The sequence below is a fragment of the Heteronotia binoei genome, chromosome 8 (genome assembly GCF_032191835.1).
Source record: "Heteronotia binoei isolate CCM8104 ecotype False Entrance Well chromosome 8, APGP_CSIRO_Hbin_v1, whole genome shotgun sequence".
Classification (NCBI taxonomy): Eukaryota; Metazoa; Chordata; class Lepidosauria; order Squamata; family Gekkonidae; genus Heteronotia; species Heteronotia binoei.
The window spans coordinates 9,134,256-9,158,492 of record NC_083230.1 but is presented as its reverse complement, the minus strand read 5'-3'; the positions used below and the strand labels follow the sequence as shown (position 1 = coordinate 9,158,492).

Below are 24,237 nucleotides of genomic sequence, written 5' to 3'. Positions count from 1 at the left end.
GGCAACCTGGCTAAGTCAGACATAGTCTGTGGAAATGTTTGTGGTGTTAAATGTGGGAAGTCTGGGTCACAGGGGATGAGACAGTGTACATCCTGTTATCTGTTCCTGCACTCTTAAATGCAGTTACATCTAAGCACACATTTGAGAGAAGTATGGAAGGTCACAGGTAGCCAGAGTCCTGAAAGAGATATGTGTGAGGAAAAGTATTTCACTGTCTCAGTGTGATATTCTTCAGGTCAGCAGAACTGTACCCAAATTCTTCATCATTGGTGTTTACCGTGTGAGGGAGTCTTTGGGCCAGTTTATGTTACCCAGCAGCAAACGCACTGATCGCCACACATCAGTCCCAGTTTCCTGATGATGCATATGCCTGTATGAAAAAACTGGTAGTAAACACTGATTGCTATGTAAATATTTTTACATTTTTAGGTACATGTAACATTTCACATGTACTTGTAAAAAGCTTAATGTATGAAGTGGTCTTTCATTCTCAAACCATCCAGTTGCATTCATAAGTAATGTTCCACACAGGAAATTCAGACAGAATCACCTTAGAGTTTGTTTGTTTTTTAACAACTAGTGAAGGGGGAGGGTTTTGGATCCAAAGGTCATTTTCTGCTATCAGAAGAGGGAGGAGACATTTTCATTGATTTCCTCCACTGAAGGCCACCAAGTCAACTTTCAAGCTGTTCCTGAAGGTCCCTTATTCCCCAGGGGCATCCTTTGGAGAACTAAGAGGCTGGGAAGGGGGATTCTAATCCACTGGCAGAAGTGCCTTCTGTCAATGAAAAATGACTTCTGGATCCAACCTACAGAAACTGAGCTTGTATTTCAACATTATCACAATTTATTTCCAAAATCACCTCAACATGGAATCATCAGTAAACAGCGAAACACATTTTGTTTCATGGATGGGGATGTGCCTTAAGTTTGGAATAAGAGCTTCTGCTATTATGTTATTGTTCTAGGATAAACTTTTGACGACTTCCCTAAAAAAAAATGCTAAAGGAAAAAAAAAAAACTTTGGCATGCCTAGCTGAATAAGTCTCTGACTTCATACGCCCATGTCTTCTGTGAAATTCACAAGGAAGCATTTCCTTGACCACAATATTCATCAAGATTGCTCGATCTATTCTTTTTACTCATTCTCTGAACATCTCGATACCAACTATACGAAGTGTTGTGAGACTGGCTGGAAAAATACAAATACAAAACAATGATTTCTCTCTTTTCTTTACACTCCATTCTGCCCCTAAACAAGAATTAGAAATACATTCTATTAATGTGAGGTGGGGGTGGGGGAAGCAAGCGTTTTTGAACCGTATCTTAAATTTAATTATACACAGGTTGACAAAAATAACAAAAAGGAAAAGTATCATAAACGAAACTAAACATCAGCTTTTAACAAGACTTTAAGTGTGGTACAACAAATGTTTGGTTGTTTGAGAAATATCACAAACATTCATCTCTGGGGTAAATCAACCAGACTACAGCACAATGTCTGTTAAAATGTAGTTGTTAACTACAGAGCCACTTTATCTTAACACTACAATATATCAGGCATCAAAGTCCTACAGTCAAAGGGTTTAAAATTTTTACCTTAAGATTAAAGTCCCCAGATAGTTTTACAGTCATGGGTTGTTATTTTTTCATATAAATGAAGTGGGGGGGGGGGACAAATAAGAACTCCCCAACAGTCAGGTTCATTTAAAGCCCCTATTTAGAATGTTATTCTTCCTATATCATATATAAGTTCAAGTTACTCTTAATATCATTGATAGTATGGCCTGTATCTGGCCTGATCGGGGTGATGTGGTCCAGGAAGCGGTGCCTGAGAGGGCGGGCCTTGCATTCTTGGTGGCGGTGGAGGCGGCCCTCTCGGAGCGGGCCAAATGCTCGGACTCATCCCCCCTGGCTGCGTGAAAGGTGGACTGAGAGTTCCTTGATCTTCACTGAACTGTGGCAAAGCATTAGGGTTGTAGCGATGGGGAGGGGGTGCGTTGACATTGACAGGTGGGCCACCATGCTGAGGCGGCGGGGGTCCCGGGGGAGGATGATTCATATACGGTGGCATCTGGGCAATAATATGTCCAGGGGGAGGAGTTATTGGCGGAGGGGCAGAGGTCATTGGAGGGGGAGGAGCTTGGCTGTAAACCAGATGAGGAGTACCTGCAGCCTGGGGGGGATGTTGCATTGGATGGCTTATGGGTGGGGGCGGGGGAGGGGGTGGCGCATAATGTTGCTGTGGCGGCATAATGTGATGCGGGTGGGACACCACGGGTTGACCCTGGTATTCGGGATGATGGTGAGCAGGTGCCGGGGCAGGCGGCGGCGGTTCTCGAGTACCAGAGTTTGAATCATCCTGAATGGGCACAGTGATGAGATTACTGTGTTTTCTTGTTGAAATGCGAAAAGTGTCTTGACTGACTGAGCGAGGGGGAGGAGGAGCCATAGACATCTCTGCTGGGGATGCCCGGATGTCTTCGTGCGGCTGGTTATAATGCTCGAGCGGCACATGCTGCAGTGGCGGAGGTGGCATCATGATGTGCTGCTTGGGTGGAATGTGGCTCAGATGGTGCTTCTCCGAAGGCATTATGAACCGCTCGGGGATTTCAGCAGGAGGTGGAGCGACGGGAGTATGAACAGGCTCCAGCGGAGGACGCGCGACCGGTTTGCCTGCTCTCATGTGACGGTGGTTGATGTGAGCCTGCAAGTCTCTCTGGGATAAATATGTTCGCTTGCACCCTTGAACAATGCTACACATGAAGAGAGACCCTCGTATGCACTGCTCAATTCGCTGTACAGACTCGCTACAGCTAAATTAAGAGGGGAAAAGAAAGAACGTCATTTACAAACTCCGCTCCAACTTCGCAAAACAAAGTGATTTAGTCTAGTAGCTCAAAACTGATGGGAGATATAACGACACTGAGAATAATTCTGTTGTGTTAAAGTCTGAAGAATCTTAAATTGCTCGCTGTTGATCTTTAATCATTGTCACATTCTAAATCAGAAAACACCACAAGACAAACATTCCAAACAGAAAGGTGACATTCTTGCACTGTATTGATGCATCCCTCACACTTGCCCATGGTGAATGTGGGTCACACCCTGTGGGGTCCCTTGGCAAGGTGTAAAGTGGGGGAGCCTGAGAATAGCTCCAAGAGTGAAGGCCAAGGCAGCACTGGCCCTGAGGGCACATAAAGAGCAGGAAGGGCAAAAATTGCCAGCATAAGCCTCCTCGGGGAAAAGGCTGCCTCGGGACTAAGGACCTTGTGGGTAGTATATGCCTAGTCAGGTGTAGGCCAAGAGAGCCAGGAAATGGCTGTGGCAGGAGGAAAGGTAATAAAAGGCCAGAGCAGGAGGAAAGGAGAGGAGGAGGAGACAGCTGGATGAAAAGGGCAGGAAAATCAAGAAGGGTCAGGGACATGGCATTTGCAGACAGGAGAGCAGCAATTTATTCTCTGGAGGCCTGGTCACCTTAAATCCTAACTGTGCGGTAAGGGTGCAATGGCTAGAAGCCCGAGTCACAGGATTCTGAGCAGAAACCCAGACTCAGAGCAGAGTCTTGAGGGAGACAGGTGAAGAAGATAAAGGGACAGGAGGCCTTCAGGATGTAATCAGGCTTTTGAGCTTGGAATACTGATACTGGGGAAAACAACAATAAACTTCAACCCAACCTTTCCCTCCAATGTCAGCCTGTTATTGGAGAGCCTGCACACTGATCAAATGCCTGAGCGGAGAAGCAACCCCCTGGCTCTGGAGGCTTCACAGTGCGATTTAGGAAGAGTGTTGTAATCAGACTGCGGCCATATGAAATAGAGAGCAGAAACTTTAATCATGGGAGAACAACAGGCAAACATCAGCATAGGGATCCATTTCCCCGACCAAACTGACTGTGGAAATTTATTCTAAGAGACTAAGGTGCCACTGTTCCAGAGTTTTAATGACAAAGTACAAAACATTTGGTTACTTATGGAAAGTGTATATTATTCATCATGTAAATATCAACAAAGAACCTTTATAAAAAATTCCTTAGGCTTTAATAGAAAATTATTCTCAGTGTCTCAACTTCCCATTAAGCACTTTTGAGTGAAACAAATATTTTTGAAGTACAGTTGATTTATGTTTTGCTAGCTGCTCCGATTATACTACATTGAGCAGAAATATTGAAAGAGTACTCTGATAACTGACAAAGCTGTATTTTAAAGGGGAAGATTATGTATAGTTGACAACCAATTCATAACATTCACTGAGATGACCTAGTATCACCTAACCTGATTACTGTATGCAGCTGTTTGTTCAAGTTCGGTACCTGATATCATTGCAGAATAAGAACCCCTTCATTAATGAACAGCTGCTTTGAAAACATATTTTTCAGCCAATTCTGCTTCCTCAGAATCAGGCTGGCAAAAAAAGAAACTGTCCTACTCACAAGCGTTTTCCCTTCATCCCTGGCAAAGCAAAAGTGGATCCACAGGTTAATCACTTACTGTAGATCCATTTTGCTAATGGAGGTGCTTACCTCCAGCAGAGAGAGCCTTTGCCCTGATGTGTGAGTCTTTTCCAGCTAAGCTCTTGCATTTAAAAAGGGTCCAGGCAAGTAGGCATGAAAACCTCCGCTTGAGACCCTGGAGAGCCGCTGCCAGTCTGAGTAGACAATACTGACTTTGATGGACCCAGGGTCTGATTCAGTAGAAGGCAGCTTCATATGTTCATATATATCAATGGGAGCTCTTACCACTAGTGAAAGCCTCTGCTAGCAGATCTGTGGATCCCACCCACAGAATTCATTCACATGTACTGATTTGTCAGGGAGCAGATTCTGCATTACCTTGTTCTCTTTAATAAACACACATTAATGAACTTACCCCGGGCACATCTTGTCACCCTTCTTCTCATGCAAAAGAGCGCAGTCGTAGCAGAACACATGCTTGCAAGGTATCTAAAAAAACACCAATTGCCATGTTCAAGGAAACAGCAGACACAAATGAACCTATTTTCAGGTAGACGGCTACGAAATGTACTCTTATCCAGCACACCAAGGCTTTGCAGTCGGTAGTAAAAATCCACATGGTTTTGCTAAATAGAACAGTCTTACATTTCAATTGTCTGTGAAGCTTCTGGGTCTCAAATGAATATCTGGCGTTTTATTTTACACATTCCCTGATCTATTGCATAGCTTTCCTCTCCTGCTGCAGAGGCCGTAAGCCAAAGGTGCCAAACTCATTTGTTAGGAGGGCCAGATCTGACATGAATGAGATCTTGTCAGGCCAGGCCCTGCATGTCGTAAAATGTAACACCAGGTAACAGAGATATAAACTTTATAAAGGACACAGACAAGCACAATTAAAGTTTTTTTTAAAAAAAACTTAAAACATACTTGAAAGATTAGCACGCTTCAATATTTTATTTAACAGCCTCTGATAACTGACACCTGCTCTGAATTATGGCATCAAAATCTGGAGCCAGCGTCTGTGCTGCAGCATTCTTGAATATGCTGTTCAGGTGCGTATCTGCAAGTTGCAAACCTACTTTGGATTTATTGACATTCATTACAAAAATCTCATGGTCAATGCTTTGAGCCTAAGACTGATAGGGAAAAAAATGAAATGGCTGGGTATTGTGAGCTTTTGTACATAAGCTGCTTCACGCGCTGGTCAGTCAATGGAGAATATAGAAGCTTTGCTCTGTAGCTTAATTGAGCAAGCCCGGCAAAGCAAGCTGTGATGAAGAAGGAAGCAAGAGAAGAACACAGACAACAGTGAGTTGACTGCAAGCCTGATAGGAGTCCTACGGAGGTCCTGATCCGGCCCACAGGCCACACCCCTGCTCTAAGCTAAGGCTGTCTGCCACCTGTAAGACATACAATAACAACATCTTGGCTGGTTCCATGTCTGGATGGGTCACAGTCAAATATCCAGTACTGGCATTTAGCCATAAGGGAAATCCTACCACCACTGAAAAACAAAGGCAAACTTCCATTAATTTGGTTTGGTACTAGATATGGGCATGAACCAAACCATAAATCGTGATTTGTGCATGAATCGGGATGATTCATGGTTTGTTCTGAACTGGTTCTGACCTTGGTGCTTTGTTTTGTTTTGTTTTTGCAGCTTGTTTTCCCAGAACGTCTGGCGATGATTCAATCAATTCCTAGGCAACGCTGGGGGTGGGTTTCTGGGAGCCCTAGAAGTACCCATAGCAGTTGTCCATTGCTTGATTGGCAGCTCTGGAAGCCAATCATGAAGGGAGAAGATGCTGAGCTTTCATGGTGGCACCTGCTTTTGGGGGGGGGGGGTATAACTTGGACATTCCAAATCCAATCTTCACCAAATTTGGAGGGCGGGTACAGAAGAGCCTGCTGAAGACTCCCTGTGGGTTTTACACCTCCCAAATCAAATGAACCAACGAACCACAAACTGGGTCAGAAATCAAACAAATCACAAAATGAAATGAACCACAATTATCCCCAGTTTGTGCCCATCCTAGTTGGTTCTAATATTTGCCTTTATATGAACAACACTACAACCTGAGAAAGCAAACTACAAAGCTGCATTCTCCTCTGTATCTGATGAGGTGGTTCATGAAAGCGTCTATTAGAAGACAAACTTAGTCTTTTAATTCTGTCTAAAAAAGCATCCAAAACCTGTAAAACCGGAAGAGGTTTTAATGACAAAACCAATCCAAACTTGGATTAGTCAGTGTTTCACTGAGCATTTTTCAGAAGTACAGCAAAAGCCTATTCTTTCCACTCTCATTTACTTTAATAACAAGCTTCTGCGCAAAAAAAGAGGAAGAGTCCTTGTCCACACACTAGGCACAGAGCAGGGTAGCGAAGCTAAGCTAAGCTCAGTGTAGGTACAATCCAGCATGGCATAGTCAGAGATCAGTTCCTAGGTCATACACAGGATCAGCAACAGAAGGAGGTTTGGGGCAAATCCAAAAGTCAAGGTCCAGATACAGTTCAAAGACTCCAAGTCAAGAGAGAGAGGCAGGGTCAATGGTGGCGAGGTCAGAAGAAATTGGACGCTTTGCTTCCACAGCCTGTTTGCCCTTTCTCCACGCCTTCTAGCAGAGGTGCTCGTTTTGCAACTGGGTCGCATCATGCAGATGCATGCACTCTCCTCCTGACCATCTAGACCCAGGTGACTCTGAGCTGCTACTCGCACTCTCTGCCTTTTCTCCATTATCTCATGACAAACCTACTTTGTCTACATTCCAACGGTTCTGGAGACGAAAGAGGTAAGGTTGATGGTAGGACACTATCTGGTTCTGAGCCATGGGCCTGAACAGCTGGGAAGCTACTGTCAGATTATGGATTGCTATTTGTCAGGGTTGCAGTAGCTTTCTGTAGCAAGTTGGCTGCAACTGACTGTGAGCTAGGACATAAGAACATAAGAGAAGCCATGTTGGATCAGGCCAACGGCCCATCCAGTCCAACACTCTGTGTCACACAGTGGCAAAAAATTTTATATATACACACACTGTGGCTAATAGCCACTGATGGACCGCTACTAAATATTTTTATTTAAACCCCTCTTGAAGGTGGCTATACTTGTGGCCGCCACCACCTCCTGTGGCAGTGAATTCCACATATTAATCACCCTTTGGGTGAAGAAGTACTTCCTTTTATCCGTTTTAACCTGTCTGCTCAGCAATTTCATCGAATGCCCATGAGTTCTTGTATTGTGAGAAAGGGAGAAAAGTACTTCTTTCTCTACTTTCTCCATCCCATGCATTATCTTGTAAACCTCTATCATGTCACCCCGCAGTCGACGTTTCTCCAAGCTAAAGAGTCCCAAGCGTTTCAACCTTTCTTCATAGGGAAAGTGCTCCAGCCCTTTAATCATTCTAGTTGCCCTTCTCTGGACTTTCTCCAATGCTATAATATCCTTTTTGAGGTGCGGTGACCAGAACTGCACACAGTACTCCAAATGAGACCGCACCATCGATTTATACAGGGGCATTATGATTCCCTTCCTAATAATTCCCAGCATGGCATTGGCCTTTTTTATTGCAATTGCACACTGTCTTGACATTTTCAGTGAGTTATCTACCACGACCCCAAGATCTCTCTCTTGGTCAGTCTCTGCCAGTTCACACCCCATCAACTTGTATTTGTAGCTGGGATTTTTGGCCCCAATGTGCATTACTTTGCACTTGGCCACATTGAACTGCATCTGCCACGTTGACGCCCACTCACCCAGCCTCAACAGATCCCTTTGGAGTGCCTCACAATCCTCTCTGGTTCTCACCACCCTGAACAATTTAGTGTCATCCGCAAACTTGGCCACTTCACTGCTCACTCCCTGTCCATCCTTCGCCTGTCTATTCCTCTCCTAAAAGGCCTCAGCCTCTTCAAGGTTGGCTGTGCTTGGCTGATTCATAACAGTCCTGCTGAATCAGACCAGCGGTCCATCTTGTCTTGCATCCTTTCTCACGCAGGGGGCAAACCAGTTGCCATGCCCAATAGGGCACAGAGGCCAAGGCCTTCCCTTGAGGTTGCTTCCTAGTACAGGGTTTCAAAGACTTGCTGTCTCTGAATGTAGATCTTCCCGTAATCCACTATTGCTAACAGCCACTGATGGACCTCTCCTCTCTTCTGTCTAACCCCCTTTTAAAACTTTCTGTGCTTGTAGCCATCACTATGTACACTGGCAATAAATTCTGCAATTTGTTTACTTGTTGATTAAAGAAGTGCTTCCCAGAAAACTAGGAAACTGACTGGCAGCCACACAACATCCCGTTTAATGCAACTGGACTCCTCTTTCTTGCTTCTATATCACAGATTCACAATTTATCATATCATGTAGTAGCACAATTGCTTGGTTTTCACCAGTATGGTACTACTTACCATGCGTCCATACATCCTGATGGGCAGTCCGCACTTGTCACAGAAATGGACAGGGGTATCATCTTTTTCTCCAAGTAAATTTATCTGTCAGAATGGCAATTTTCATTATTTTATCAGTCTGTCATCACACACTGGCACACTAAGCACATGGTGATCTACAAAGCCTGGGTAAAGTGCCCACATTTTTCTGAAAACGTAAGACAAATCATTCTCTTTTGTCTTATTGGTATTTTTCCAAACAGTCCTACTAGTACTCAGCATTTATTCAGTAACAACGGAGCACTAGGCACTATCCAGAAATGGCAATCTGTATTCTCCAAAGCAAGATGCAATTCAAGTTTCCTATTAAAAACACTACCATTTTGATTTTTCTTTATGCTTTTTTTAAAAATCATATTTATATCCTGCCCTCCCCTATATTTGTATTTTTTTTTCATACAACCATCAGGCCTACAGTCCCACCTTGAAGTCCCAGAAGAGATGTCCAGGAAATCTTCTTTGACTACCAAACACGTCACTACTTTTGCATTCATACTGTTGTTCTTCATTATAATCAAACTCTTCTGTAGGGAAACAAAAACTTTGGAGAATTAGCTTTCAAAACATAGAGGCAGGTTTGCATTCGTGAGATAATTAAAATGCTATCATTCACATACAAGAAAATTAGAATTAACTCAGAAAAATAGGTATGAGAATGATAAAATACCCTTCAATCATCATAAACAGAAAACATGACATTGGGTACTTCCTTCTATACTATTGTAGCAAGTCGGTCAAAACGTTCAAACAATTTGCACACCTGCTTTGCTACTTGTATTAACAAGGTCTGTTCTGACTCTAACAAGCAGGGCAGAGTTTCCATCCTTTAAAACACTTTCTCCTCCACATCTTGTGCCAGGAACAGCTTAAGTCCATCTTGATGGAGACTGGGAGAACGGGAGTTCTTCAGCTCTGTTCTCATGTCTTACAGGGTAATGGGCAGAATTGGTTAAGACAAAAGTGAAAACAGATCAGTCCAGCACAGTCCCATTGTAGCCTATGATCTGATGCCACCACACAGCAACAGTGGGAGAGAACTGGGCCAGCCAGCAGCACCAAAACTGGATGCCATTATTTTAAAACAAAGAATAAAAAAGGTCTTTCCTAGCATTTTAAACAGTTGTCTTCTCATGTCCATGACTCTGTTAATTCCAAAACTGACAACAAAAATTGCTCAGTTTCTCTAGAATTACAACATAAGTCTTAATTTAAAAAAAAAACCCTCTTAATCAAATCTTAGTTTACCTTCTTCACCGGCCTTTGATGGACCTCTGTTCATGTTCCTGGCAGGACGAGCGGGTGCTGGTTTAGCTTTGGTGGTTTGTTTGGAGATGAGCTTTATAGGAATGCGTCTGCGAACATCAAGACCACCCAAGGAGCCGGAACTATTGGTGCCTTGCAAATCATTGTCTGTAAATAAATAAATATATAAACAATACCTGTTCATTTTCCGTTGTCCAAACACAAGTTCGCATTTGACTTCCTTGGAAATTCTGGCCAAAATTACTAAAAACACCTGCCCATACCATATCCAACTACAAGCGTGAAGACTGAATGTTTGAATGCCCCCATACACACAAGCCATGCCAGCAGAAAGTAACCAGGACAAACTGGGAGCCAATCCCTGGCATCTCCAAAAAAGGGTCCAGGCAAATAGGTGTGGAAAACCTCAGCTTGAGACCCTGGAGAGCCGCTGCCAGTCTGAGAAGACAATACTGACTTTGATGGACCCAGGGTCTGATTCAGTATAAGGTAGCTTCATATGTTCATTGTGCTGTAGTAGTTAAGAGCTGACTGCAACCAGCTTTTTCACTGGAGAAAAACCGGGGAAGGAACCTTTTAACAATCTGAGAAAGTTATACTGGAAATCATGAGACCTGCATAGATAAAAGTAATGCAAAATGCGGGATGAAGTGTGGAGAACTGGGCAAGATTAAGGGGGAAAGCTGGCTAGAAGCAACCTCAAGAAACACCTAAAATTCCCTTCCCCACCCCAGAAAGATATAAACTTTCTTTTTGGACACTGGTCCTAGATTTTCCAAAAGCATCTCTTCGCAGCCAATCTGAAGCTGTTCTACAGCTCCAGTAGACAAAGAATGTGTTGGAGCTGGGAATACAACTATCAAGAAAATAGATCTCCAGTCAATTTCTTGTTCTTTCACTAGAATTAAACTTTAGTTAAAGCTTCATATAAAAATTTAGGCCCTAAACATGGAGGGAAGAGATTGAAAGGAAAATGCCTGTTGTTTTTTCATGAGAAACATCACAGGTCTGATTTGGTGCCTTCGATCACCAGGACGAGTGGTGCCAAAAACACACCTGCTCATCCACATTCTGAATTTATGCCACAGAGCAGCACTCTGTCATACACAGCTCCATTTGCTGTCACAGCTGCATGTTACAAAGGCCTGACTCTGGGGTGGCTGGAGGGCCTCCAGCTGATTCAGGATAGATAGATGGATGGATGGATGAGCAAGATGGATGAGAGAGAGAGAGGATAGATAGATAGATAGATAGATAGATAGATAGATAGATAGATAGATAGATAGATAGATAGATAGATAGATGATAGATAGATAGATAGATAGATAGATAGATAGATAGATAGATAGATAGATAGATAGATAGATAGATAGATTTATTGTCATTGTTCTCAAAAAAGAAAATGAGAGCAACGAAATGAGGTGCTCTTCCACAAACATACCAACTTCCTTCCAAGGGGAGGGACGGTGGCTCAGTGGTAGAGCATCTGCTTGGGAAGCAGAAGGTCCCAGGTTCAATCCCCGGCATCTCCAAAAAAGGATCCAGGCAAATAGGTGTGAAAAACCTCAGCTTGAGACCCTGGAGAGCCGTTGCCAGTCTGAGAAGACAATACTGACTTTGATGGACCAAGGGTCTGATTCAGTAGAAGGCAGCTTCATATGTTCAACACATCAACACCCACAAAAGGACATATACATAGACCATTTAAATGCATCTAAAAACACATAACCATTCATAACCCTGCATTTAGCTTAACCACGGCACTTGGATAGAAGCTGCCCTTGAATCTAGACTTTAAGGAACTAGCATTTTCTGTGTTAGTTAGAGCAAGCTGGCTTCAGCTCTCCTGGAGGCAATGGGCTAACCCTGGCATGGGCTGGACATGGGCCTGGCACCACACAGAGACGGAGTGATTGCCTGAGTTCACTCAGGAAGCATAACCTGGTAACTATGCCTTAGGATTTAACTGTGTAGTTAGAACCTTGAATGGTAGCTTCTTTTCTTTCTTACTGCTAATTTCCTTTGCAATACAGTCCTTGTACTTTCCAATAAAATATTTTTTCATTATATCTGATTCTTCTGTACTTCAGAAGTTGCAATCTAAATTCAGTTCCTTAGACTTAAAACGTCCACCTATTGGTAATTACTTCACAGAAACTCATTCTGCAGAGGGGGGAGGGGAGGAAGGAAGGAAGGAAGGAAGGAAGGAAGGAAGGAAGGAAGGAAGGAAGGAAGGAAGGAAGGAAGGAAGGAAGGAAGGAAGGAAGGAAGGAAGGAAGGAAGGAAGGAAGGAAGGAAGATGGGGTAGGGAGGGGAGATGGAAAAAAAGTAATTTTAAATGCATTCTCCAAGTCATCAGCTGGCTTGGCGAAGTGATTTAAAGAGACAAATGGCTTCTTCAAGCTGGCAAATGGGGTGGTGGAGACTTTGAAAACCACACAATATGTGTGAAAGAGCCAAATGTGGCTCCCAAGCCGCAGTTTGGCCACCCCTGCCCCAGGAGATCACTGCTGTGCACTAAGAAGGAAAGTTCCATTCCAAATACCATTCCATAAATTTTTTTAGCCTGGTTCCAGCCCAAGAGATACATTTAGAGGTGCTGAAGGAACTCATTCTCAGTTGCAGCCATCACAACTAGATTTGTATTAGTTCCTTCAGAAAACTGAATTAGGTAAAGTGAAGAATACAGAAAAGTCCAAACTGATGCTCCCGGAACACAGGTGAACCTCTTAGGTTCAGGGGTGTCGAACTCGTTTGTTATGTGGGCCGGATCGAATATAAACAGGACTTTGTTGGGCTGGGCCAAGCATGCCATAAAATGTAATGCCAAGGAGTGGAGATATAAACATTATAAAGAACACAAAGATTTAAAAAAATTAAAATGCAAACATGCTTAAAACTCTTGCAATATTCTGCTTATTTAACAGTCTTTGATAACTAACACCTCCCAAAACTCCCCTCCCCACTCTTAAAAGATGCCCGCCTAAAATGGAAAGGTGGGGGAATACTGGGATTTGGCAATCCAATTTTTACAATAAAACATCAAGAAAACGCACAAGGATCACAGCAGAAACTAAAAATATAAAATGCTTTGAGCCTAGGAAAACATGAAATCGCTTTGCATTGCAAGCTTCTCCCCCGCTCCCCCAGGTCTACCCAGAGCATTAGTAGCTCTCCATGTAATGTCCCGCTTTGGCTGTGGGTTTTCAGGTTAGAGCATTCACTCAGGTACCCATTCTCAGATCCATTCAGCAGAGACAAACTGGCTCAAAACATCAACCAGCATACAAACACTGGAAACTGAAACTACTTGAGCTCTGGGAGTAGGAGAAGCATCTAGGAATGGAACGAGGGCCCCAAGAGTGGAATTTCATTACCAGAATGCTGCTACTGCTACTCCTAGGGGCTGCCAATCCACTCTGCATCCTGTTATTCTAGTCCCAGAACACAGATTCTATTGCTAGAAATAGTCCCAGAGTAGTCAATCTGGGCACAGCAACCTTAATGGAAAACCCATTCTGCATTTCCTTTGCAAACCCAGAAAAGCTTCCTGCTGAAGCAGGCAAAGACAAGGTGGAGGGAGCTGGGAACTTCGGCAGCCTCAAGCTTCAAAGGGTGAGGGCAGGTGGAGAGGGGGAAAAGAAAAGGGCTGTGGGCCAAATTAAAGCCATGGGTGGGTGGGCTGGTTCTGTCCCACGGGCCCTAAATTTGACATCCCATCTTTGCTCTTTCCAGTCCTTCACAACAATATCTGTAACCCATAAAGCATGACTGACTGGCTGTGGAAATTCAACATCCAACAATATTGTTCTCGTCTGTGTATAACATTCACATTTGCAGCTGGAAATAAAGACGAACAACGCTGATCTTAGAGAAAAATCAAGTGGCGTTAAAAAAAAATCCCAGAATAACATTTTAAAGAAATTAATGGAAACCTTACCAACTGAAGTATTTAGCATGAACTGATGTAGAAATTACCCTCCTCTGAAGACCAGTGACAGAAACTACTATAGCGCTGTAATTTCTTGCATGAATGTGGGTGTATTTACTTCATTTATACCCTGCCTTTCTCCATAGTAGGAACTCAAAGGGGCATATATGGTTCTCCTCTCCTCCATTTTATCCTCACAATAACCATATAAACATATGAAGCTGCCTTTTACTGAATCAGACCTTTGGTCCATCAAAGTCAGTATTGTCTTCTCAGACTGGCAGCGGCTCTCCAGGGTCTCAAGCTGAGGTTTTTCACACCTATTTGCCTGGACCCTTTTTTGGAGATGCCAGGGATTGAACCTGGGACCTTCTGCTTCCCAAGCAGATGCTCTACCACTGAGCCACCGTCCCTCCCCAAACCCTGTATATTAAGCTGAGATTGTGACTGACCCAAGGTTATCCAGCAAGCTTCCATAGCAGAGTGGGGACATGAACCTGGTTCTCCCAGATGCTAGTCCAACATTCCAACCACTATCTCATGCTGGCTCTTGAAAAGGAGAAATTCATATTTTTAATTGCACATTTATCTGTATAATGAGCAGCTGTTTTTGAACTGCAGAAAACTGAACAGGAGAAATGTGACAACTGAAATTTATAGAGCAGTTAGAAAAACTTATATACATTTGAAACTGGAGCTAATCTATGGTGCAACTACATGGCAGTCAAGACTAAAATGCTGTAGCTGATCAATTAGAACATCAGTATATTGCAAACAGGCATAAGGATGCAATCCCAGAGGTCAGCAGGATTTCTGCCTGAACTCTTCGGAGGGATGGAGCTGCTTCAAAGTTGGAGATCATTTGTATATGTCTATAATATGAATGTAATTCCCATATTTTCTGCATAAACACTGGTGGAGGATCACTTATGTGGCATTACTAGTCCAACATGCTTAATGCTATATGTGAGAAAGGATTCTTTCTAATATTCTGATTAAAATGATCTGAAAACCCCTATTTAGGTTTCTCACTTATGTGACAAGCGTTTTGGTACATCATATTCTGTGTAATCAAACATGTTTACTCAAAAATAAACCCCCTTAAGCTCAGTGGCAATTATAACAGTGCATGTTCAGGATTGCATATAAAAATGTGTGTAAGCTGTCTCTCCGATTTCTGACATTACATTTTGTATACTTATTTCACACATAATAATTTCAGCACTCAAGGGTAACCAACTACAGTAAAAACAGCACCCACTTTATATCCAGTGGCCCCAAATTAAGAATTTTAGGTATAATTATTTTTACTTCATTTATATCTGCCTTTTTTGCCCAATAGGGACTCAAAGTTGCTTACATCAATCTCCTATCCTCCATTTTAACCATTAAACATCTACACTGCACTTTTGATTCTGTACAATTCCCAAATGCATAAACTGCCACTAACCCTTTTAATAGATACAAGACTGGTCAGGAGCTGTTAGCTAACAGAAGCTAGTAATATCAGGGGTTTCCGGTTTCCGGCGGGACGGTGCAGTTGCGTCTCGAGTGAGCTCCTCGCGACGAACTGCGAATTCAGCCTGTTGGGGGGCCTTCGGGTCCGCACAACCTCCAGTCGAGGGAGGTAAAGTGCGCTAGAGAGCAAGGGGAATAGTGGGGAGCCGGTCAGGGCAATCTCCAAGTGTTCACCCTTAGTCTTGAGCACCGCGGCTGAAGGCGTCTATGGACGAAAAAGTTCCAGCCACCGGATTCTTGAGGTGGGCTGTGGTTGGCGGTGGTGGATTACAGAGGCGAAAAGAAGCTTTTTTTGTTGTTGTTTATTTGCTATCCTCCTAACCGCTCAGCGTTTTTTCTTCCCTGGCTCCTCCCCGGTTGGGGGAGAGAGTAAACGAGTTCGCATTGCAACGCGGCAGCAGGACGGCTAGAAAGAAAAGTTCAAGTGTTTATTTGATATTTGCCTTTTTTTTTTTTTTTCCTCTCCTTCTGGAGAGGCAAGTCAACAATACGAAGGGTTTTCTTTCCTTTTCCATTCTGGATTATCAATTGGAGGGGAGTAAGAGGCTCTCCACGTAGCTTTTTCTGGGAAAATACCCGGTCAAGAAAAGGTTAACTGGAAGTATTGGTGAAGGAAGAGAAGTGTGGGCGTGACTGGGTAGAGACGTGGCCGGGAGTGTCGACGCTGCTGCGGAGAGCAGGGGGAGAAGCAGATACTGGGCGGGCCGTCCAGAGAAGTTTTTCAAAGCGGCGCACAAAAGCGGAGGGCTGCTGTTTAAAGAACAGGAAGTGAGACATCACAACTGGAAAGTAGGCAAGACAAGTTTTTGTTTCAAATCAACGTGGTTGTATTTTATATGGTTTTCTGCTGTGCCATCAGACAAGAACGGACTGTGAAAACTAACTGGACTAAGATTGGATTCTTAAGCAAACCATTAATGTTTAATGCACATTAAGACTCACATCGCTGGCTTAATTTGCAGCCCTTGACTCAGGTTTCTAATATCAGTGGGCGGAGATATTCTTTGCATTGACAATTGATGAAGTGATAATTGACAGTGATTACCTTCAAGCTCTGAGATTTGGGCAGCTGGTGGGTCAGCTGTGTTTTCTTGACTTACGTCTTTGTTTGTTTTTTTCATGGTGTTATGATATTGTGAAATTGTTGCTTTGGGTTGCTTTGGGTGGTAGATGAATATAATGTCCCAACCAGTGAAAACAAAATTCTCGCCTGGGCAGCCAAAGGCTGTAGGTGCTGCCTTATCACAAGATGTGGTGAAAGATATGCAAGCCAGCTATTTAGATGCTTTAAATCAATTGAAGGCAGACTTAACCAAGCAGATGGAGGCGGTTGTCAATAGAATGGAAAGTCTGGATAATAAATTCAGCGACACAAAGAAGGATATATCTGAAGTAGTTAAAATAACTAAATTAATAGAAGGCAAACTTAGAATAATGGAAGGGAAAATGGAGGAAATAGAAGTTAAGCAAGAGAGATCTGAGGTGAAAGTGGTCCAGATGGAAATGGACCAAGCTGAGTATGTACTCAGGTTTTTAAACATTCCGGAGGAGAAGAACGAAAATCTGGTTAAAGTAATGAGTGAAGCCTTAGCAGAACCGTTGATGATGGAAAAGTCAGATGTAGAAAAGGAATTTGATTCAGTATATAGAGTTAATACCATTTATGCTAGAAAAAACGGGCTCAGCCGAGAGGTTCACTTAAGATTTACACGCAAGCTGATTAAGGAGAGAGTTTGGAAGGAAGGAAGAGACCAGCAGCTGACTATTAAAGGGGTTAAAATAAAAATAATGAAGGAAATACCCTGGTCGGTCAGAAGGAGGAGGAAAGATTACTGGCAGTTGGCCCTTGCCTTGCAAGGAAAAGGGATTATGTACAGATGGCTGATCCCTGAGGGGTTGCTGTTCACATACGGGAATAACAGATACAAGATAGATTCAATGGCTAAACTGGAGGAGTTCTTTAAAACGTATATAGGTGACTGGCAAAAAGGGAAAAATAAGACGCCAAATTCCAACGGTTTAGAGAGGCAATCAGACCAAGTAGATCCATCTAAAGAACTTCAATTATCAGATTCAGAAGAGCGCGAAGAAGGAGAGGTTTATCAATCCGAGGAAAGAAAAAGGGAGACTAGATTACAAAAAAAAAAGAGACTGCAATAGATTAGGGGAGAAGTTAAAATGGCAAATAGATTAAAAATTATTTCGGTTAATGTTAATGGTCTTAACTCCCCCCAAAAAAGGAGGAGAATTTTTTTACAGTTAAAGAAATATGATGCAGATATCACATGCTTACAGGAAACTCACATGAGGCAGAAAGACGGAAAGCTTTTACACTATAATAGACTGGGTAAAGAGTTCATCACTTCAGAGGCGGATAAAAGAAAGAGAGGAGTGGTGACATATGTCAAAGAGGGTATACAGGCTGAAATGATTTTTGAAGGTAAAGAGGCAAGAATGCAGGGAATCGAAATAATAAAGGATGGAAAAAAATTTCTTCTGATTAATGTTTATGCACCTAACCAAAATCAAAGATTATTTTATAAGGACTTGTATTCTAGGGTCTCCAAAGCTGACTACGATAATATATGTATAATCGGGGATTTAAATGCGGTTGAAAATCCTGAGTTAGATAGAAGTTCAATAAGAGATAAAAGGAAATCTAAAGTCAAAAGTGGTAATACTCTTCCTGAAATCTTTCTGAGAACAGTGGAGGAATTCGCCTTAGTGGACGCTTGGCGTACTCTTAATCCTAATACTAGAGATTATACCTACTTCTCAAATAGACATGCTTCATGGTCCAGGATAGACTCGACCTGGATTTCTTTGGGATTAATGAAAGCGGTGCAAGAAGTTGAAATTCTCCCCTCCACAATCGCCGACCATTCACCCATTATGTTATCTTTAAGTACCTCTAAAAAGAAGTCAGGATGGAGAATGAATCTAAGTCTCATGAGGGATAAAAGATTTATCCGATACATTGAGGAAGAAATGAAAAATTTTTTTCACACAAATATCCAGAGTGGCGTTTCTTATACTACTATTTGGGAAACCAGCAAGGCCTATTTTAGGGGACTGGTCATCAGTTATAGTGCTAGAAAGTGGAAGGAAGACAGCAGTAATTTGGTGAAATGGTCGGAATTAATTAAAATTAAAGAATCGCAGCTGAAAACCAATCCCACATTAAAGGAGTTAAGGACAGAGATTAGGAATTTCCAACATAAAGTTCATTTAATTTTTTCAGATCAGGTAGAAAGAAAGATAGCCTACTCCAAAGCCTTTTTTTTTGAGAACGCCAATAAACCGGGTAAGTGGCTGGCATACAAAGTCAGGAAGGAAAGAGGGAAAAAAGTGATAAAATCGTTAAAGGATAAGAACGGGCAAAATACCTCGGTTTTAGAAGAAATGAAAGTAATAGTGCAGGAGTTCTATAAGAATTTATATAGAAAACAGGGAAACCATGAGTCTGAACAACAAGATTATTTGAAGAACAGGGTCCGGACTTTATTATCTAATGAACAGAAAGAAATTTTAACGGCTCCAATTACGATGTGTGAAATAGTAGAAGCTTGGACAAAAATTAAAAGTAATAAGGCGCCTGGACCTGATGGTATTCCTCCGGAATATTACATAACCTTTAAGGAGAATATAATAGATCCTTTTAAAAATCTATTAGACGAGGTTTGGTGTTCGGCCAAAATCCCAGAGTCGTGGAGGTACAGTAATGTAGCTCTTATCCCCAAGCCTGGGAAAGACCCTGATAATATTGGAAACTATCGCCCTATATCTTTATTAAATACAGATTATAAAATATTTACGTCAATTCTGGCAAGTAGATTAAAACAGGTACTGAGGGAAACTATACATACTGATCAATCTGGATTTTTACCAAAAAGACAAATGCACACAAATGTTAGGCTGTTATTTAATTTTTTGGAATACTCGGAGTTTAATAGGGATAAACAGTTAGCCTTTTTATTTCTCGACGCGGAGAAGGCCTTTGATAATTTAGAATGGAATTTTATGTTAGAACTCTTGGAAAAATCTAATTGTGGGGCAAAATTTGTTGAAAATATACGGGCTATATATGACAAACAGTTTGCTAGGATAATCGTTAATGGTGACTTAACAGAAGAAGTCCATCTTACCAAGGGTACGAGACAAGGTTGTCCCCTTTCTCCCTTACTGTTTATTTTTTCTCTTGAAGTTTTAATTGACTCAATTAGGTTGGATGACAAAGTTGAGGGGATAAAGGTTAAAGGAGAAAACTATAAAATATTAGCTTACGCAGATGATATGGTTCTTGTGTTGCAAAATCCTTTGGACTCAATAGAGACGGTTTTGAATCATTTGGAAGAATATGGGAAGGTTGCCGGCTTAAAAATAAATAAAAGTAAGTCGAAGTGGCTAACCAAAAATATGACGGCACAGGCAATTGCGGATTTGGAAAGAAAATCAGGATTTAAAAGAGAGAAAAAAATCAGATATTTAGGTATAGTTGTTTCGGATAAATGCAGTGCCACTTATGAAAATAATTATGTTCCTTTATTAAAAGAAATAGAGTCTTTATTCAAATGTTGGGTTAATTTGAAACTTTCATTTATGGGCAGAGTGTCATTACTGAAAATGAATATTCTTCCCAAAGTTTTATTTTTGTTTCAATCGGTGAATTTTGCTATGAGGGCTCCTTTTCTTAAGAAATTAAATCAATTGGCTAGAAATTATGTTTGGCAAGGAAAGAAACCTCGAATAGGCTGGAAAATACTAGCTGACAAAAAAGAGAACGGAGGTTTAGGGCTACCTGATTTTGAGATTTATCATACTGCTTGTTCAATTTGTTGGTTGAAAGACTGGGTAATGTTAGAAAACACCCGTGTGTTAGCAATAGAAGGGGCCGATTTACAAGCCGGTTGGCACGCTAATATGTGGTATATTAAGAAACCACAAAATTACTTTAAAAATCATTTAATTCGTCAGTCTTTATTGCTAACTTGGACAAAAATAAAAAGGAAAATCTATGACAAAACGCCTAGGTGGATATCCCCAATGGAGGCATCTATTCGTCCACAACTGTGGTCTCCCGAAAAATCTCTAAGATATTCGGATTTATTAGATGAGAAGAATAAAATGAGGAGGAAGGATGACTTAGAACAAAGTGGAATTACTCTGGATTGGTGGGTAATGACCCAAATTATGGCTAAATATAATTGTGATAAAATTGTTGGGTTCACGAGAACAAATTTTGACTTTGACAAGTTAATAACAGATAAGACTGGGAAAACGATAAAGAAGGTTTATAATTATTTACTACAAATTAAATTGGAGGACGAATCGGTTAAAAACGTAATGGTGAAATGGTCATCGAATTTAAAATACAATATAACGTTGGAACAATGGGCAATGTTATGGCGGAATAATTTTAAGATCATAAAACCGGTTAATTACCTGGAGAATTTTTTCAAACTCTTTCACAGGTGGCATATTACACCGGTTTTAATAAACAAAATTAATCACGACTTCCCACCTAATTGTTGGAAATGCGGAGTGAAGATTGGAACCTACTATCATCTATGGTGGACATGTAAGGTGTCCAAAAAATACTGGAAAGGTATTCATAGAATTTTGACTGAAATTTTGAAGATTAATTTTCCGCTTAAACCGGAGTTTATGTTATTGTCCTTAGTACGTGGGATGGTTCCCAGAGAGGATGAATTCATTGTAGTTTACATTGTAACGGCGGCTAGAATGTTATTGGCTCAAAATTGGAAATCTAAAACATCCCCAAAAAGGGAAGAATTAATTTACAAAATTATGCAGTTAATGGAAACAGACATATTGGTTAACACAATACATGGAAAATTGAAGGAGGACGCAATAAAAAAATGGGAAAAGGTATATATATGGTTAGAGAAAAATTAAAAATAGGTTAGGATAAAAGATTATAATATTTTATATTCTGTATATTGGATAACGGTAGTACTGTTTAAATTAAAGTTATAATATAACATAATAATATATTGTTTAAATTAAAGTTATAACAAGTTGAATATTGGGAATTTTATGCCACAGTCATACCTTAACTTGGATAAAGGAAGGGTGTTATAGGATAATGTTTATCCTATAAATTCTGTTACAGGGGTTGAATAAGTAATTTATGATTTGAGGATATCTAAGGAGGTATGTACTTTATTATTTTGTCGTATGTGTAATGTAAATTTGTTTGTGGTATCATTGTTTTGGTTTTTTATGTATTGCAATGGATGAATAAAATTATTGAAACTCAAAAAAAAAAAAAAAAAGAAGCTAGTAATATCAGATGCTTTAATATGGAAGCTTGTGAAGGAATAAGGAACACAAATTGATCAGTCAGATGTTTGCAAGTCACTGAAGCGGAATTCACAGGCAAGAGTAAAAGCCTTTATTCTTTTCAGCAAACACCAAGACAGCTGACAAGGCAGACTACTGAAGGTTTTAGTGATGGATGAACAGCATGATAAATCAAGCACTGTCAGGGCTAACACCAGCTGCTCTTTAAAAAATAAGTTCAATGCTTATGCTATACAATGTACATGGAATGTTGTTTCACACTATGGCTACATTACCTCTGGTAATAATTTATTCTTTATAAAGCACCCACCACAAGGAAATGTACACACACACACACAGACAAGCCCTGCCCACAGGCTTACAGACTTGTGCTATGCAATACAGCTTTTGACTACTGCTCTTCTCTTAACCAATCTGTGAAGAAATACTAACTGTCATGTTTGATTCTTCAAACGAATTTTACACAAATGCATAACCACAAAACTGAGGGGGGGGGGCTCATTCTTCTGCAGACTCTACAGTTAACACTAGAACAGCATGCAACATTTTTGAACTGCCAACCTCCTGCCCACACAAATTCTACCTGTGACATGTTTGTTGCTGGCAAATGAAAGGGGGGGGGGGGGAGAAGATGAGGATATTGTTGACCAGATTCAGTGGGACATAACTTAAGCCCTGGTGGTTCTGCAAATGTTTCAGAGGCTCACCTCGTGCTCCTAGAGGGAGAACTAGTTGTGTATGCCAAGCTAAACAGCTTGGGGGCAAGCTGTTCAGTATGGTAAAGGATTGTCTGCCACTGCTCTAGAATCCCAGTCAAACACACACACACAAAATCCAAATAGCAGTTATTTCATGTCTCTCAGAAATGCTATTAAAAAGTATCTTCTGCACTGCATGTTTGCCTGATCAAAGTGCACTCAAGGGATGTGACATCTAAGTGGAAAATCTCTGTCTCTGTATTCCCCATTACAATCACCAAGTCTTCACCACTGATCCCACAATATGACACAGAAAGAGAGCGGAGAGCCCAATGGGGCAGCCCAGGCAAAGCACTGAGTGGCTCCAAATGCTCCATTATCCACAGCGCCGAAACTCCTAACAGGAAAAGAATAGCGACTGAAACCTGTCCTCAGATTTGGGCTCGTGGCACCACTGAAGCCATCCAAGTTTCTATCACCTTTTAACCCCACTGCTTCCCGCAAGGAGTTCAGGGCCTCTCTCCGTTTTCTCCTTACAACTTCCACGAATCTCTCTGACGAGCAGAGCTGAGTTTCTCAAAAGTTTACGCTACAATAAAATCTGTTAGTCTTAAAGGCTTTACTGGACTCAACCCTATGAGGTAGACAACGCGGAGAGAACGAGATCATGCAACGAGCATCATGTCTTGCGTGGGGATCTAAACAGAATTCCTAGGCTGATACTCTACCCACAACATCACGCAGCTGTGAAGAAAAGAGCGAAGGTGACAGTAGGGTTGCCAATCCCCAGGTGGGGGCAGGGGATCCCCCGGTTTGGAGACCGTCCCCCTGTTTCATGGTCATCAGAAAGCAGGGGGGGGGGGAATGTCTGCTGGGAACTCTATGGAGATTTATTCCCATAGAAAATCATGGAGAACTGATCCGCGGGGATCTGGGGGGGCTGTTTTTTGGGGTAGAGGCACCAAATTTTCAGTATAGCATCTAGCGCCTCTCCCCAAAATGCCCCCCAAGTTTCAAAACGATTGGAGCAGGGGGTCCAATTCTATGAGCCCCCCAAGAAGGTGCCCCTATCCTTCATTATTTCCCATGGAAGGAATTGAAAAGGTGCGCAGTCCCTTTCAATGTGATGGCCAGAACTCCCTTTGGAGTTCACTGATGCTTGTCACAGCCTTGATCTTGGCTCCACCCCAATGTCTCCTGGCTCCTCCCCCAAAGTCTCCTGGCTCCACCCCCAAAGTCCCCAGATATGTCTTGGATCGGAGTTGGCAACCCCAGGTGACAGCCAACCCCAGAGCCCGCTCGGTCTCCCGTCCCCTCCGCCCTGGCCCACTGGCGCGCTAGGCCGCAACTTCCCCCAGGCCCTCCCCGCTCGCCCGCCCGCAGAAGGCCGAGGCGTCCCCATGCCCGCGCCCGTCTGGGAGCCCGGCTCCGCGGCGGCAGGAGGGAGGGCGGGGTGCGACGGCGCGGGCGCGAAGCTCTCAGGGCAGCTCCCCAGCCGCCCCCCGCTCACCATTGTGGTCCATGATTCGGCGCGGGGCATTCTGGGACAGGAAGTCACGGCGCTGAGGGACGGGCGGAGGACGGAGAGGGGGCGGGGCGTGAGGGAGAGG

At 42.3% G+C, this 24,237-nt stretch overlaps 1 protein-coding gene across 1 annotated transcript; it reads right to left on the bottom strand.

The window, feature by feature from the left end:
• Window positions 1–829: 829 nt before the first annotated feature.
• CBLL1 (Cbl proto-oncogene like 1) lies at window positions 830–24,206 on the bottom strand. Its single transcript, XM_060244737.1, has 6 exons — window positions 24,138–24,206; window positions 10,139–10,303; window positions 9,317–9,417; window positions 8,855–8,938; window positions 4,869–4,942; window positions 830–2,816 (listed from the first exon to the last, which is right to left on the bottom strand). Exons 1-6 carry the CDS (start codon window positions 24,148–24,150, stop codon window positions 1,772–1,774), a joined length of 1,482 nt encoding a protein of 493 aa, XP_060100720.1. The 5' UTR covers window positions 24,151–24,206; the 3' UTR covers window positions 830–1,771.
• Between the last annotated feature and the right edge of the window lie 31 nt (window positions 24,207–24,237).

Bases quoted from the DNA above. Each gene is read 5' to 3' on its own strand.
- CBLL1 (XM_060244737.1), bottom strand. The intron at 9,418-10,138 runs GTAAACTAAGAT...GTTTCCCTACAG, and splicing joins ATCAAAGGCCGGTGAAGAAG to AAGAGTTTGATTATAATGAA. The intron at 4,943-8,854 runs GTAAGTAGTACC...GTGTTTTTTTAG, and splicing joins TCAGGATGTATGGACGCATG to ATACCTTGCAAGCATGTGTT.